The sequence below is a fragment of the Podarcis raffonei genome, chromosome 3 (assembly GCF_027172205.1).
Source record: "Podarcis raffonei isolate rPodRaf1 chromosome 3, rPodRaf1.pri, whole genome shotgun sequence".
NCBI classification, from domain to species: Eukaryota; Metazoa; Chordata; class Lepidosauria; order Squamata; family Lacertidae; genus Podarcis; species Podarcis raffonei.
In genome coordinates this window covers 111,048,738-111,066,332 of record NC_070604.1, presented here as the reverse complement: position 1 = coordinate 111,066,332, position 17,595 = coordinate 111,048,738, and the positions used below count along the sequence as shown (strand labels likewise).

The 17,595-nt window shown below is 45.1% G+C and overlaps 1 protein-coding gene across 27 annotated transcripts in view; it reads left to right on the top strand.

Moving 5' to 3' along the window:
- Positions 1-2,305: 2,305 nt before the first annotated feature.
- Positions 2,306-17,595, top strand: part of NRXN1 (neurexin 1) — a 976,383-nt gene continuing 961,093 nt past the window's right edge. For 14 of the 27 annotated variants that reach the window (XM_053383596.1, XM_053383588.1, XM_053383593.1 and 11 more), the window contains exons 1-2: positions 2,306-2,614; positions 10,250-11,892. In XM_053383596.1, the coding sequence (XP_053239571.1) occupies positions 11,154-11,892 (739 nt within the window). In that variant the 5' untranslated portion in view covers positions 2,306-2,614; positions 10,250-11,153. The remainder of the gene's footprint in view (positions 2,615-10,249; positions 11,893-17,595) is intronic. The other 13 variants (XM_053383606.1, XM_053383605.1, XM_053383619.1 and 10 more) reach the window with 1 other exon arrangement.

Below are 17,595 nucleotides of genomic sequence, written 5' to 3'. Positions count from 1 at the left end.
TAGGCAAGGTGCGCTAGCTCAGGACACTGCATGTCTTTGTAGTTGAAGACTCCAGCCCAGATCAAGGAGCAGAATTTAGACACAAGCAGAGCTTGAGGAGGGAAACAGAGCTAGGTGAGAATTAAGGAGGACAGCGAGTGGGACCATTGTGGTGCTATGTGATTGTCCAGGCACTGTACCAATATGGTGTTTCAAGAACCGCTAAACTGCATTACCACTAAAATGAAGATTGGTATGTGTGCAAACATGGAAAAATAGTTATTGAGGCAAATCCCTGATTTCACTCTATGAATTTGGATTTCACGTATGAAACCGAATTTTCAAAGTGTTTGGACTCGACTGTCTTCCTTTGAGACCTGGCAAAGGAATCGCCACAAAAATTGGAGTCCAATTTTTTGCAAGTCAGTCTTTTCAAACTTTGTGCTTATTTGAGTTGCTGAATCTTGCAGGCATCCGGTTGGAACTGGGGTGAGTAAAGAGTTTTATGCATCAGAGCTTGCAGTTCACTGTTCTGCCAGTGTATATATGTGGTAGCATAGAGTTAAGTTTTCAAATCCGGTGCTAGAATATCCCATCCCAGCCTGACAACCTAAAACAAGGAAGATCCAGCTGTCAGAGTGGCCAGCCTGACTTAACATACAGGCATACAGACCCCACTGGAAGTGGAAAGGTTGATTTATTTCTGCTTTGGAGTTACTTTGCTGGAAGAAAGTTGTTTGGGCTTTATGGGGGACAAAACATTTTGAAGACTCACAATGGTAGAGGAGAGACCAGAAGATGCAGCCAAAGGGCTAGTCCTAAGGCAGAATCCTTTGCACATCAAAAGCTGACAAGCACCGCAGCCATTAGCTGGGTTTTAAAATGAGGCATATTCATAGCTGATAGGCTGTTAGCCATGCTAGTTCAATAGAACCATCACATTCAGAGGCAGTATACTTCTCGAAGAACCAGATTTTGGAGGCAGGCGACAGAAGATGACTGGTGCCTTCATGTCTTTCTTGTCAGAGGTCCCCAAAGGTACCTGTCTGACTGGTGGTGCTGTGGGTTAAACCACAGAGCCTAGGACTTGCCAATCAGAAGGTCAGCGGTTCGAAACCCTGCGACGGGGTGAGCTCCCGTTCTTTGGTCCCAGCTCCTGCCAACCTAGCAGTTCGAAAGCACATCAAAGTGCAAGTAGACAAATAGGTCTGGCTGGAAGGTAAACGTTTCGTGCGCTGCTCTGGTTCGCCAGAAGCGGCTTAGTCATGCTGTCCACATGACCCGGAAGCTGTACACCGGCTCCCTCGGCCAATAAAGTGAGATGAGCGCCGCAACCCCAGAGTCGGTCACGACTGGAGACCTAATGGTCAGGGGTCCCTTTACCTTTAGGTAGACTTTACAGGAGAGCTCTTCTTATTCTCATCTCTCACTTGGCTTTCTACTGATTCTCCTGGAATCTATAACATTAATCCATTGAGTTGCTGGGAAACTTCTCTCTCTCTCTCTCTCTCTCTCTCTCTCTCTCTCTCTCTCTCTCACACACACACACACACACACACACACAAATACAAATGCTGTCTGAGCACGTGCTGGAACATTCAACATCCCTGCGTAAAGAAGGTCCACTTTGCGTCTTCATCTTTTCTTTCTGTAAATAAAGTTGCATGTTTGCCTTGATCCATACATAAATACATCAGGGCTGTGTGTGTCTGTGTGTGTAACGGGAGGGTGCGTGCCTGCGTGCCTCTCGTGGAAACCCAGAGCCGGTCTGAAGGCGGGGAATATTGGGGGGGGGGTTGCCTCCTCAGTTCCCATCCTCTGCTACCCACCGACAGCTAGGCAAAGCTCCACGAGGTTTCCATTTTCTGGGGGTGGGGTGGGGGGAAACCTGCAACAGCAGGACACATCTGACAGGATCCCTGCTGTGGAAAAGGCTCGGGGAGGGGGCGTGTTAGAAAGCACGATCACGTCACCGGCTTTGAAGAGAAGATCAGAATTTGGTGCAAAAAAGAGAAAGGAAAAAAAGGAACAAAGGGGCTGTTTTGGATCCAATCTATAAAATGCATTTCGTTCTACCCTGCGTCCCCCGCTCCCAAGTCCACCCCCCCCCGGAACATGAAGCGCGGACCTGTCTCTCCCCTTTTGCTCCAGCCTGGCTGTGATGGAGAGATGGAGGCTGCTGTGGAAAGAGGGAGGGAGGGAAGGAAGGAGGGAGCGGCTACTGTCCACGATGCTGCAGAGAGGACGGCTCCTCCCTCCTCTTGCAGACAGACAGCAACCAGGCGGTCACGTGGGCCCCCGCCAGCCCTCCTTTTCGCTTGCCTCTCCTCCCCGGTTCTGCGAGATAGAGAGAAGCCGGAGCCTGACGCTGCTGAAAAGGCAACGGACGGCACTTTTTTTTTTTTTAAAGACCCCCCTCCCTTTCTACCCCTTGCTTCGTCTCTTTCTCTCTCTCTCTCTCTCCCCCACCCCCGCCGATCCTGCCTTATTCAGGGGAGGGAGAGGAGGGAAGGGAGGAAGGAAGAAGAGAAGGAAAGGGAGAGAGAGAGAGAGAAAAGGAACCTAAGGGAAATTCTCTTTGGCCAACACATGCCTCGAGAGCCGTCCTTGCGAGCTGAAAGGAACAGCCGTGCAGGTAAATAGCTGGCTTGGGGAGGGGACAGGTGGCGGCGGCGGCGGCGGCGGCAGCGGAGGAGATCGGGGAGGCTGCGGGCGTTAAGGACCCGGGTTAGGGACGCTCTGGTCCGTCGAGGAGGCAGGAGAAGGCGCAAGAAGGCGCCCCGGCTTGGCGTGCGGCGTTTTCCTCAATTTTGGGGGGGAGAAGCAAGAGGTAGACGATCTCGGCGCGATGGTGGCTGGTTAGGAAGTTGAAAGGCTGCCGGTGGTGATTTATTCGCGATCGGGGGTGGGGTGGGGGGAGAGAGAAAGGGAGGGAGGGGAGGCAGGTCTCGCTGGCGTTTTGGAGACTCGCGGATGGGGGGGGGGAGAGGGGAGGGTGGGAATCGATCCTCTTCTTGCATGTCTCTTTCCTTAACCCCCCTCTTCCCCTCCCGACAGCCACCTTCCTTTCTCCCAGCACACCTTCGTTGGAAGGAGATGGGGCAGTGGGAATAAGGAGCGTTTCGGGGAGCGGGTGGGAAGCTGGCAAGGTGGTTTGACGAAAGGTTGGCATTTTGGGACGTTTTTGATGGAGATCCGTTCGCGAGAGCTGGGGGGGGGGGTGTTCTCCCTATCGCCTCCCCTTTGCCTACCTAATGGGTTAGAAGAAACTGCTCTTAGCCTTGTTGGTGCCTTATTTTGGATTTTATCCGTATGTATATATTTATATATGTATCTGTAGCCTTCCTTGGTAGAGGAAAAAAAGAAAATAATTCCGTGTTTTCCCCCTTAGTAGCCAAAGAAAGGATTCGATGCTAGGAAATAAGTAGGTAGGGATATACGAAAATGGGGGAGGGGGCGCTAAGTAACCATAAATAAATACAAATAATGGTGGTGTTAAGGATTTTGCTTTTGAACTAAAGCGCTTCTGTCTTTGGCTGCAGCAAAGGTTGTTTTTGTGTCCCCCCAACACCTCCACCCCGAGCTCCCCGTTTTTTTATTTATTTGAGTCTACCATTCGTGTGCTCTCCAGGTCTTTCCCGCACCCGGAGAAAATCCTATGGACACTTATAACAGCAGGACGCTGCCAAGACTGTATGTGCCAAAATGACCTGCTATTTATTAAGGATTTATTGTCCTATCAGTCTCCCTTGCTTTAAGTCTCCTTCCCTTCTTCACCCCCCGCTCCTCCGCCCTTGTTTTAATAGCTCAGTTGGGGCACCTGTGACCAAAACGTGATTTTAATTTTTAAAAACCCCGATCAGGTATTTTTTTTTTCCTTAGAGGAGGGCGTTGCATTTATTGATGAGCGGTGCAACACTGTATCCCCACCTTATTAAATGGAGGGGGGAAAGGACAAAAAGGTTTTAATCTCTCTCTCTCTTTCTTTATATATTTAAAAGGTCTGAGAGCCCACTTTAAAAGCATGCCTGTTAAATCAGCAGTCCATTTTCCATTATATATATCTGCTTCACTTGTTTTGCAAATGACTAGACAGTTGGTGCTGTTTATCATTGTATCAGCCATAATAAATAAGCAAGTGGCTATTTATTTATTTTTTATTTGCTGCTGTTTTGGCATTATATATATATATATATATATATATATATATATATATGCATGAGGAGGGGGGCAGCACAGAGAGCGTGGGGTGGGAGGGGGAGAGAGGGAGAGAAGAAGGAAAGGGGCTGGCCATCAATTTCATCTAAGAAGGATGTTGAAGAGGGATCTCCTTAGCTCAATGTCTCTCTCCTGCTGACACTTGTAGGGACCACTCTGCTATTCACTCCTGGCTCTTAGGTGTATTTTGTGTGTTCAGACAAGCACATATAGCCTTGTCCAGTCTTCCAGCAACACAGCTGGTCACTTTTTCCTCCCCACTGGCACAGCTCCTACCCTTCCCATATGTGTGGTCAATCCAGCAATAGCCTTTCCCCTTGAGATGGACAGACATGATTCCCCCCCCCCGAAAAAAAATACTAATATTAACCACATAACCTCACAACCACAGACCAGAGGAGACTCCTTTCTGAGAGCATTTTAACTCTTAAATCATACAGACAATTACCTATCCATAGCTACAGCTCATCCATCTCTCCTTTTTTTTGGATTTGCACCTTCACCACCCCTGCCAATAGCCGTTCTCTAAAGATTATATGAAATGTGGACAAGAGAGAAACAAAAACTCTCCTCCAAGCCACAGACTGGATGGCTGTGGCTCCAGGAACTTTTGGAAAACATAATATCTCTGGGAGATTTCCATTCCCTCTGTATGCATACCGTATATGCCATTGGGCGCACATAGGATCAACTTCTCACAGTGGCCTCAGCAACAGCCCCCCCTACTTTACACACATAGTTGCTCTCTCCAGGTTTCTTCACCTTTCATCTCCAAACCTGTAGACACAGAAATGCAAATCCACAAGCACACATACACACACTTTCCTCATTACTTGCACCAAATGCATTTCAGTCTAGTAAGGCACAGGGAGAACCTTCCCCCCCCAAAATTAAAAATCCCCTTCTGTCTCCTACACTTGCAGTAACCCCTTGTGTTCACCCATCACAACGGCGGCTGCAATAAGTTGCACATTTAATGACGACACACCGTTGTCGTGTGTACACCATTCCTCTCTCACATGCACTTTATCACCTCTGCAGTTTACCCACCCAACAACACAACACACTTTCCACTTACTCCTTGGGGGTGCTCATTCTCCTCCCCTCCCAAAGCCAGTTCCTGCTCACTCATGCCTCGCCATCATGACACCTCATGTCGTAGATATGATCACACCCTCGGTTGCCTCCTCTCTTTTATTTTTTATTTTTTTGCACAGTCAACTCCTTATCCAAACACCTCTTATGATGCTCACTGCTGCAGATGGAAGCCTCTCTCTCTCTCTCCCATACAGAACCTCTTTTCACTAATGGGAGTGAGGCAGACAATCAGTTCCTTCTGCAGTTCTTTGTAACACCCGAAATCGATGCATTCTCTCCCCTTTGCTTACTCTGCCACACAAAACCCCCACAGCCCTTCCATGCGATTCTTTCTCTCTCTCCCCCTGGCACACACCTGCATCTGTACAAATGAACCCCTTCCTGCAGCTTTGCTCTGCAATTCTGTTTTCCCCCCACCTCCCATCGCAACCGTGAAACATTGGGTCAAGTAAAAAAATCCCTCCAGCTCGTACACAGGTTATCCTCCTTCAAATTCATTAGCTCTCATTCAAGAAGCTATTTCCTGTAATTAATGAACTATCCCCCCCCCGCATCCCAACACAGATACATATTCATTTCCTGGCCCCCCTTTCCTTTAGCATTTTTCACTGAGCACACCCACATTTCCAGGAAGGGTTTACAGGCAGAGCGCACGGTTTGCATGCGGGTTTTCATTCTTGGCGTCTCCGATTCCAAGGATCTCTGGTTAGCTGGGCCCATTGAGAACTCCTGCTGGTGAGAGGATGGGCCCTACCTAACATGCAAAAGACGAGAGCCCCTTTTATTTTGCGAGGAGGGCCACAGCTCAGGGACAGAGCACATGCTTTGCATGCATAAAACACAACAACAACACCCAGGCTCCATGCTCGGCGTGTGTCGCATCCAGCGCACACCCACACTCTTGGGGAGCGAGCCAGAGCGCACATGTGTGTGTGTGTGTTTTGCGCGCGGAAGGTCTCCGCTTGCGGGTCGGAGCCTTGCAGTGAAAAAGCGTCTCGTGAAGCAGAGCTGAGAAAGCGATGCGCGGGACCTTGGAGAGCTCCGGCCAATCAGAGGCACCAGCAGCGCGCGGAGCCAGATGCTTTCTGTTCTGGCGATTCTCCTTCGTTCCTCCAGACCTGCTGGACGAGGAACCCCGTCCACCCTCTCGCATCACGCATCCTTTTCCCCCCGGCCGCAGGCTCTATAGATCCCCACCCCTTTCCCCCGGATACTTTCGGCCAAAGACAGGCGCGCGCCACCGCTCTCCAAAACACACACACACCACGCGAAGCGCACGCTTCCTTTCCCCTCCTTCCTTCTCTTTCCCCCGGGGGAAGGCGGGTGCGCCGCCGGCGCCTGGGCTGTGGAGAGCCAAGGGGAGCCGGGCTCCTTTCCCTTTCCCGCACCTGCCTTCAGCCAAGGCGCCGAGATTGCCAAGGCACCGGCGGCCTCCGAGCCTGGCGCGCGCGCTGCCGGGCAGGAGGAAGGCGGAGCGAGGCGGGGCGGAGCTGCTTGCTGCCTCCGCCGCTGCTGCGTGTGGGAGCGCCAGAAGGAGGCTGAGGGAGAACGAAGGAGCCAGCGGACGCTCAATGCGGTGCCATAAATTGTGGCGCCTCCTTCCCAGCCAGCCCTCAGGACAGCGGGGAGAGACACCTGGCTGGCCGGGGCAGCTGGCGGCGCTTGCCGCCTCAGAGCCTCTCTCCAGGTGGGGAAGGGCCTGCTGGCTGCGTCTTCCGTCGAAGTCTCGGCGGGGTTGGCTCTTGCCTCAGGAGGTGAAGAGAGGCTTTTGCTGCTGCTGTTCTGGCCGTGCTCGGCTATTGCCCAAAGGGTCCAAACAAACGCGCACAAGGCCGTCTGCGCCTGCGTGGAAAAAGACCCTCAGTCTCGGGCCAAAGAAATTTACCTCAAGTTGAGCAGCGCTGACCAAACCACCTGCAGCCCCAACACAACAACCCACAACCGTTAAAGCGCTTCCCCTTTCCTTATTTATGAGGCACAGTCCATATTATCCGTCATAAACCTTGATCAATGCTTGCCCCCTATTCTGCCCATTTTTGTTTTTGCCTTGGAGGATGCCTTGCTCACAGAGTAGATCCAATACAATTTGCCGCCTGAGGCATATGGCACGGTGGTCCCCATCTTTCTGCTTAAAGAAGCTGGCTGGACTGGCACCACCTAAGAAGCTGGTGACTGGGAAGCATCCCTCACCACACCTGAGGGCTGTGGGTTGCAGGTGAGGTCGAGGGAGGTGGTGTGGTACAAACAGCCCTGTCAGCCCCACAAAAGGGGGTTCTAAAGGAGTGGTGGTGGTGGATAATAGAAGGGAAAAGGGGAGCTTTATTTTTTTCTAAAGGAATAGTGGTGGGGTCAAGCACCTCCCATAAATTGCAGTATCCCCTACCCCCAATGGTAGGGTCGGCCCTGCATCCTAGCATTTTGCTAGCACGAGGTACTCAGGTTTGCATTCTTCAGAGTTCCACCTACCTCAACGCACACTTCAGACCCAGTATCAAAAGTGGACTGTGCAACGATACACCTCTTCTCTAGTTCACGTGCATATAATTATTAATTATAATTATCAATGAGTACTGATAGTAAGCATGCAGTGTGCAACCTGTCATTTTGCCCATGGTTGCATTGTCAGATGCCACATTTTGGGTCTCGTTCAGTGGAGGATGGGCTAAAGCAGACTGTAGCTGATAGCAAGGAGCCTTTGACAGATGGGCAATGGTGGAGCAATGACTAGGGTCACTGAGTTAGAACTGGGATGTTAGAAGCATGCTCCTGTTTTCATCTGTGAAATGTTGGAAGGTATGGCCATATTTAGTGGATTCCTGAATGCATATGGGAACAGCACCCTAAATGCATTCTAATTTAATTGAACAGTTGCATTTCTACCACACAGCTTTACATCCTGATGCACTGCCCACATCCCTTCATAAAGGAATACCTTATTGAGAGGGGCATTTCAGTCCCAACAAAGAGACTTCTTTCCCTCTCCTCATATAGAGCTCACTCTCAGCAATTATAAAATGAAGCCCTATTCTTGATTTGTGTAGCTGTTACCAAGTAGTCCCATTTACTCATACAGGGAGATATAAACTGATCCATAGCTCAGTGATAAAGAACATTATTTGCATGGAGAAAGTTCCAGATTCATTCAGTCTCCCATTAGGATGAGGAAAAAGTAATCTGAAACACTGGAAAGTGAGTTCCAGTCAGTGGTACAATACTCACTTTACAATGGTCTGACCTTGCGAAAACCACATTATTATGTTCTTAAAACATGTTCTTTGGATGAAGGGCAGTATATAAAATTAATTAATTAATTAATTAATTAATAATAATAATATAAATTATAAATGTGCCAAGACTTACATAGTGCTACTGCTATCCGTTTCCTCTTCTGTTCCTTTGAAATTTCAAAGTATTAAAATGTGCAAAGCAAAAATTGAATTCAATTTTTACAGAATGTTGACTCCCTCCATCTTGAATTTACAAGGCATTAAAATGCATCAAGCACCTTGGCAACTGATTGAAATTATTTATATTTACTAAAGTACTGCACTGTTCATTCCATCACTTTCTGAAATACAAAACTGTACCAACAATTGCAAGATACTGCTTCCTACCAATCACTGCACAACATCAGGCTATTCCCTTTCTCCTCAGCTTCCCACCTGATTGGCACAACATTGGAATGCTCCTGGTTACTGTGCAATAGAATGCAAATTAGGGATGGCAGTGGGTGAAATTTGCTCAAGGCACATCAAGAAAGAAAATGACATTTGATAGTCTAGGGAAGGTTGTGCTCTGGTGTTACTTCTACTTTGAGGCTTTTTTTGAAGGGTGTGTGTTGCTATTGCATGTGCCTGAGTTCTGCTGGATGACAGCTTGTGCTGCTAAAGTGGGACACAGATTTATGATAGAAAAGCTATCAGTAAATATGTATTATCCATTAAGTTAAATATACAACTGGGAGCGTTCAAGACAGTGGTGGGGGAGATGTATTTCTTAAAACATGCAAACTGCTTTAGCCACACCACCCAAAAACACTCGCACGCACACACAAATTAATTCCAAGATGAGAAGGTATATAAAGAGGCTTATGTGAACAGGGCTTTGGCCTTTATCCTAAAGTAGAGGTAGCCAATGTGTTCCCCTTCAGGTGTTCCTGGACCACAATTCCCATCAGCCTCAGCCATCATGACAAATAGCCAGGGATATTGAGAGCTGGGGTCTAGAAGATGCCACTGTTGGCTATCTCTGGTCCTAAAAGAGTAATAGCAGAGGATGGCTGAACTGTGTTCTGTATGATACAGCAATCTAGCTGTATCATACAGCTTCTCCCCCTTTGCAATAATGTAAAATTTCAACAGTTAAAAGATTCCAAGAAATATTATAGACATAACAAACACAATCCTACTTCTAGCAAGGAATGCAACAACTATGGTAATTCACCGTCTGTTCGGCTCTGTTGTGATCTTGTCCCATTTTCATGAATTTAAGAACACTGGGGGGAAATAAGCAGGTTCACAGCATGCAATAACATCACTGAATGGAGGATAGTAGGCGTAGGTTTATTTCTGTAATGAATTATCTTTGAAGATGCCCAAATGGCAGTAAACATAAGTAACACATTTAAATGCCCCTTTCTGCCATAACAAGCTCTGTACATGAAAAAGGCTTTTCCAATGATTTTTCCAGTCCAAAAAATTACTGCTGCAAACAGACTTGGGCATTTAAAACAGTGACTAATGGAGTTAACTTGAATGGAATTCATCACAAGAAACTCCCCCCCCCCCAGCATAGGGCATAAAGCATGACGCTTTAGCTTGATTGTCGCAAGGGAGCCTGCACTTGCCTCTGGTTACATTTAAATCTGTGGTTACCCTCATCCTTTTTACAGGCTCATTTTACTTTTCATTCGTGGTTTTGAAATGTACTTGTCTTTTGTTTTATATCTTCACAGATGGTTTTTTTATTTTGAAAAGAGCACAGCCCAAAACCCCCCCAACGATCAAACACCAGGATCTTCATAGTTTGGGCCTTGCTCAAGGAAAACAAAACCCCAAAACAATACAGGAGCTGTAAGCTTTGCATTTCAAGTAGCTTCTGAGCTTCATGACAGTGTCTGGATTTCAGCTCCATTGGGAATCTCCTCCTGATCTCTTGCATGGCGAGCAGACCATGATCTGATGAGAGGATCAGCCTTGAGAAGACTGGATTGTAATCCGGCAATTGCTTGCAGCGAAAGGTGAGGGAGAATCCTGGGGAAATACAGCTATTGGGTAACATGACTTCTACACGCGCTTGGATACTGATTCCTCCATGTGTGCTGGGATATTGATCGAGTCTCAGTGGGCCTGTGGATCTTTGGAGAAGGTTTCCTGGGTGGCTTGTTGGCCTTCTCCTGTCTGAACATCACCCCATCTCCTTTCCAACTTGGTGACATGGGTGTTTGATGGTAAAAAATTCTGCTGACTCATCCATCCTTAGACATCTCCTTCGAAAGCCAAGCAGATGACCGAATAGCATCTACCAGTGCCTTTTATTTCTAAAGTCATTTTTTTTACAGCCCCGTCAAAGTTGCACATTTGCTTGTGCTTGAAAATATTCTCTTTCATTCATTTTGCTTTTTTGCTTTTTCTTCTTTTTTTTGAAGGGAGGAGGGATTTACATATTGGGTGCGCCTCCCCTGAGCCTCTCCTACTGGGAGAGGCAACTCCACTATTCCTCCCCAGAACATTAGGAAAGCAAGAGTTAACTTATCTAGTGTGAGGGGTTCCTGGAAAGATTTTACCCTGTCTGCTTCAACCCCCCCACCACCACTCCCCCCTCCTCTCCCCCCTCTCCCCCACCCCACCCCACGAAGAATGGGGCCTGTGCTCCTCAGGCGTGGAGGTTGCCTCCTACTATGGATGGCCCTTCTCCTGGGATGCTGGGCCGAGCTTGGCAGCAGCCTGGAATTCCCAGGAGCAGAGGGCCAGTGGACTCGTTTCCCTAAATGGAATGCCTGCTGCGAGAGTGAAATGAGCTTCAACATGAAGACCCGCAGTTCCAGTGGCCTGGTCCTTTACTTTGACGACGAGGGCTTCTGTGACTTCTTGGAGTTAATCCTGACGCAGGGCGGGAGGCTCCAGCTCAGCTTCTCCATCTTCTGTGCCGAACCCGCCATCTTGCTCTCCGACATGGCTGTTAACGACAACCTGTGGCACACAGTGGTTGTCCGCCGCAATTTTAAGAACACGACGCTACTAATCGACCAGACTGAGGCTAAGTGGGTGGAAGTGAAATCCAAGCGACGGGACATGACTGTCTTCAGCGGCCTCTTTCTCGGAGGGTTGCCTCCTGAGCTGCGTTCAGCTACTCTAAAAGTAACACTCTCCTCGGTGAAGGACCGGGAGCCCTTCAAGGGATGGATAACAGATGTAAGGGTCAACTACACACAGTCCTCGCCTGTGGAGAGTCAAGAAGTGCGGCTGGATGACGAACAGAGCCACCTGTGCGCCAGGGATGATGTTTGCCTCAATGGAGGCGTCTGCTCTGTGCTCAATGACCAGGCTGTGTGTGATTGCTCCCAAACTGGCTTCCGCGGGAAGGACTGCAGCGAAGGTAAGAACATGTTTTCACCTTTGCCCTGCCAGCCTCTCCCTCAATGACAGGGAAGGTCAGGAGATGGAGACTGCATGGCTTTTCCTCTGTATGAGTGAATCTCGCAGCTGTGCTTTCCCCTCATCCATCTCATACCTTGGACCTTCGGTTAAATATTCCAGCCCTTCTTCCTCCATCCCTTTGAACAATTATTGTCGCCATATGTTTTGCAACTTTTAAGACAAAGTTGAAGATGAGGTGGTGGTGGTGGGAAAGTCGCCATTTTGGGAACAGGAAGGTTGTGGGCAGTGAGCAATGTGGTGAGCAGAACTTGATCGCATGGAAGGGAATGTGGAGAATTAGGTTTAGAAAAGGAAAGATGGGGAATGGGTAACTTGAAATTATCCTTGATGGGGTTTCTCCCATTAGGAAATGGGCTTTCAAATTCATCCACAACTCCAGTCAGCTGAAGTACTTGATTTTAAACCTGTTTAGTCCCAATGAGATTAAATAACTCCAAAAGCAAGTATTTGGCCTTAACAGATTTGTGGATTTGGCTGCTCCTAGTTTGATTATTGTATGAAAGCGTGGGAGGAGAGGTGATGGGATTTATTCATTGTATGAGGATAATGGAGAAATTGTGTTTGTTCTTCCTCTTTGGAGGTAGGTTTATTAATATCATCAGATTGCTTGAAGCCATATCAATGATTTATTTGTGCAGCTCCTTAATGGACAAGGAGTATGAATTGCAGTGGATTTATAATTTCATACCAGAATAAATGTCATTTTGCAATAATGGACTTAGCCAGTTCATATGTCTGTCATATAAAGGCTATATGCAGCTGTAGAATTATTTTGACTGGAATATTTCCAGAGGTCACTATTCAGAACTAAAACTCAGAAGACGGTGAAAGCAAAAGGGACTTGCTTGTATTCTTCCCCCTTTTTCTTTTTCTTAAAAAACAAACCAAAACAAACCTGCAAACATGTTAATAACTGAATCCTCATTGTCAGCACCCATCCCTTTTGGTAACATGGATTAATTAAGTGCGGTTTCATCTGGTCCTTATTTATTTTTTAAAATAAATAATATTTGCATTTCTAATTTTTTGCAGATGTTTTTCTGAAATGGATAGGAAATATTTTTGTTGCATTTGCTGGACATGGAGTGACAGTCAAAGCTGTTATAAATGATAGCATATGAGGAGATAGAATACATGTTTCTGTACACATATAAAAATTAAAGGAAACAATTTTCCTATGGAACGTAGAAATGATTCCAAACTGACAAAGACCAGATGAAGGTGCTTGTTGAGTGGCTATATGTCTATAATGACTGAGTAATTTGCCTTTATCACTTTTAATCAAGTTTCACTGGCTGTAGAAAAGAGACATAATTTGTGGGTGTGCTTTTTATTATGTAAACTTCCTTCCTTTGCTGTCCAGTTCTTAGATTTTCAGTCATTTCACATCCTATTAATTTGTCAGCTTTTTATCTTTCATCTTCTCTGTTATTAGCGCTGAACATTCAAGCCTTTTTTATTACATATATTCACAAATGCTGTTGAAACTGTAATAGATCAAATAATATATATGCTATAAGATCATTGGCTCTTGAGGAAATGCCTTTGTATTGGTGTTATTTGCAAATACTTGGTTTTAATGCAGTATGTGGTCTTAAAGGAGGGCTTAGATGAGTTTAGATGTCCCTGTTTCAGTACACTGACCTAATTCACAATGGTAACTGATTGATAGATTGAGCTTGCAATCCTATGGCAATGACCTGGGAGCAAGTCCCATTAAAACAATTGGAGATTGTTTTTGAGAAGACATGTAGAGGGCTGCATGTGAATCCAGTTAATAGCAGAAATTACAAATGTTGAAATTGTCTGAAACATTCTCCATGTTATGAAAACAAGCTAACAAATAAGTTTTTAAGAAACATTGATACAGAAGCAGAAGAACATTAAGAACCAAAAGAAAGGGATGGAAGTATGTCACAACTCCATATTAGAAAGATGAAACAATTGCACCTCCATTAAAATTAAACTCTGATGTTGATGCTAGATGCATGTAAATCTCATAAACTATTTCAAAAGAAGTGCAATTAACACATTCAAGTGAAGGAAGAATGGGTGTTTTTTGATCTAGCCAGCTATTAAGATTTACAGGCCTATTCCATCTACATTTATTCATATCAGTGGGATTTACTCCCAGGTAAGTGTGTGGTGCAGCCTCAGAGGCTCATCACAAGTCTTTAATTACGGCAGTGGCAAGGACTCTTTATCCCAGTTAGAACATCACAGTGTATGCTGATTGCAGGGGAAAATACACTGCTTGCGATGTGCAATATTGCAGCTGATTAAAAAGAAATTCAGACAAAAGACAAGATTCCCAGCCAGTCACAGAGAGCTGTTACTCTCTGAGCCCTTGCATCCTATTTGTTAATGAAAACCATATCAAATAAGGTTGATTGCATAACAGCAATGGGTAGCTCTTTGTATTGATTAATCAAAGGTTTGAATTACTCTGTGATTAGGTTACATTCTTGTGACTAATTAGGGGAAGCAAAAATAAAATAGGAAGGGAACATGTGCAACCTGTTCCTCTCATTAGGCTTAAGACTCACAGCAGCTCTTGCCTATAGCGGTTGTTTCTTCCTCGCCCTTAGTGGCTCTGAGTCTTTGTAGACTTTAAAAACTGTCGGTGGGGTTTATTCAGTGGTTGAGAAAACACACCAACTGAATATGGTGTTCTGTTTACTTAGTGGTGTGTTTTGGATTATTGTATGAAGGAGGAGTCGTTCACCACCACCATTATTTATAGAAGTGCCTAAAATATACTGGGCACTGTTGTACGTGCATAAAAGTTAATCAGAAGACTTTCTGGTCGTTAAACTTCATGGGGTTTTATGATACGCCTGTGTTTCTTGCATAGTCTTGCTTTATAAAGTGGAATAGCATAAGGGGAAGAGGATTTGTTAATGAGTTTTCTTTTCACGCCTTAGGTGCTGCTCATTACTGTGCAGATAACTGAGCAGGGTTTTTTTAAAAAGCAAACATAGCCTGCTATAAATACTGAGTTTACTGTAGCAATATGGGGCGCTGCTACCTTCACGGACCCAACTATTTATATTAGATTCCATAGCTGTTCTTTAATATGTTATTGGTATTCCTATTAGTGATAATATACTTTTAATGGCGCTTCCTGAATGTTCACATGCATTGTCTCGTACAAAAAGCATTGCAAGGTAGGTCAGTATTATTTATGTACTGAGACCAGATCAATTTATTTGTTTTAAAGCATGAGTTATAACAGGGCAGGAGAATGACAGGCCAGTCCTCCTCTTCATGTTTACTCAGAAGGATGCATCGCTGAGATTAATGGAGCTTATTGGCAAATCAGCATACATAGAATTGCAGCCTGAATGTACACAAGGAACAGAACAGAAAAGCTGACTAACATTAAAAAAAGTTGTCACACAATATGGAATTTTAGATTATATTCCCTATAAAAGCAAACCTGCATTCAGTTTGCAAAATCAGTTTTCTCTTGCTGCCTCTGCAAATGTACTCACTTTATATGTAATGTACATGTATTAGTTGTTTGATAGAAAACATGATTTGGCAAAGTCATCCTGATATCTTGTTCCATGAAACAAGGTCAGATTAAACAAAAAGAACAGGAATAGAATGGGAAATGGAATAAACAATGGGTTTAGGAAGCATACATGCCTTACATTTAAATCATGTGACTTCCCCCAAAGAATCCTGGGAGCTGTAGTTTACCTCTCACAGAAGTACAGTGGTACCTCGGGTTAAGAACTTAATTCATTCTGGAGGTCTGTTCTTAACCTGAAACTGTTCTTAACCTGAAGCACTGCTTTAGCTAATGGGGCCTCTCGCTGCCGCGCCGCTGCTCCACGATTTCTGTTCTCGTTCTGAAGCAAAGTTCTTAAACTGAGGTACTATTTCTGGGTTAGCGGAGTCTGTAACCCGAAGCGTATGTAACCTGAAGCACCTGTAACCCGAGGTACCACTGTACAAATCCCAGCATCCCTAACCGAGTATAGTTTCTAGGATTATTTGTAGGAAGTCAGTTGCTTTAACTGTATTGTCCTAGGTCTATGTGTGCACTTCAAATGCAATGCCTCTATACATAATGAGATTTTAGTTTATCTGCCTTGGACTGTACTAGGAATGGGTTAGAACAAAAGTTCTCTGTGTGCATGTATATGTGTGTGTGTGTGTGTAAGGATATATGGATATCCTTATGGGACGTGGGTGGCGCTGTGGGTTAAACCACAGAGCCTAGGACTTGCCGATCAGAAGGTCGGCAGTTCGAATCCCTGCGACAGGGTGAGCTCCCATTGCTCGGTCCCTGCTCCTGCCAACCTAGCAGTTCGAAAGCACGTCAAAGTGCAAGTAGATAAATAGGTACTGCTCCGGCGGGAAGGTAAGCGGTGTTTCTGTGCGCTGCTCTGGTTCGCCAGAAGCGGCTTAGTCATGCTGCCACATGACCCGGAAGCTGTACGCCGCCTCCCTCAGCCAATAAAGTGAGATGAGACCACAACCCCAGAGTCGGCCATGACTGGACCTAATGGTCAGGGGTCCCTATGATCTACAGCCCCTCAGATCACAGGAATAACTTTCCGATCCCATGTCATGAGCTGGGGAGGAAATGCAATCAAGGGGAAAATAAAAACTTCTGAAGAATTGGTATATCATGCTGCCTAAGTACATTTATTATTCTAGCATTAATTAATAGTTTAGCAGCTTTTTCTATTGATTGTGCTCAGGAATAACAAAGGGAACACATCCTCTACTAGCAGATCTGAACATATAATAATAATAATAATAATAATAATAATTAATAATAATAATAGATTTTAAATTTATATCCCGGTCATCTTGCTAGGTTTCCCCAGTCACTCTGGGTGGCTTACAACATATATAAAAACACAACAAAATATCAGAATAAATAAATATCCTATACAAGCAACAAACAAACCAATAAATCAATAGAAACCAATAATAACAATAATAAACAGTTTACAGTTATACCCAAATTAAAATAACTGCCAACCCCAACTAAACATTTAACCAACATCAACCCTTCAAAAACTAAATAGAGGAACCAAAATTAGAACCATTTAAAACATTTTAGCCAGTTGCGCCAACCCAGGAGTTGTTCCGGCAATATCCTTCTGGCCTCCCAGGAGCCTCTTTTAGGAAGGACACAAAGTGGCTTCAAATCAGCATGAAGGTAAGTACAACTATGCATCCATGAATACAAGGGAATAATACAAAAATCAAATTAAAACAACAGCAACAATGTAATTTTCTTTTTAAAAATGTACTGTGTATTTTGGGTCTATGGACCGCACCGCAATAAAGTTGTGTGTGTGTGTAAATAATAATAATAATAATAAAATACAGTGCCATGCATTCCAAATTCTAGCATAGTAGGATGGTGGATTTTTACTGTGGCTATGTTAAGTTATTGCTAACATAAAAAATAAGTGTGTGCCAAGCCAAAACAAATTTATTTGATTATTTCTTTTCAATACCATGAAGAAATATCATTTTGAGCCACTATTTCCATTTAACATACCAAGTATTTCTGAGAGAGGACGGCTGTCCAAAAATATACTTCACTGGCAATCTATAGAGTCACCCCATCCTTCATAATTTATGTTGATTATTAATAATATATTTATGATTT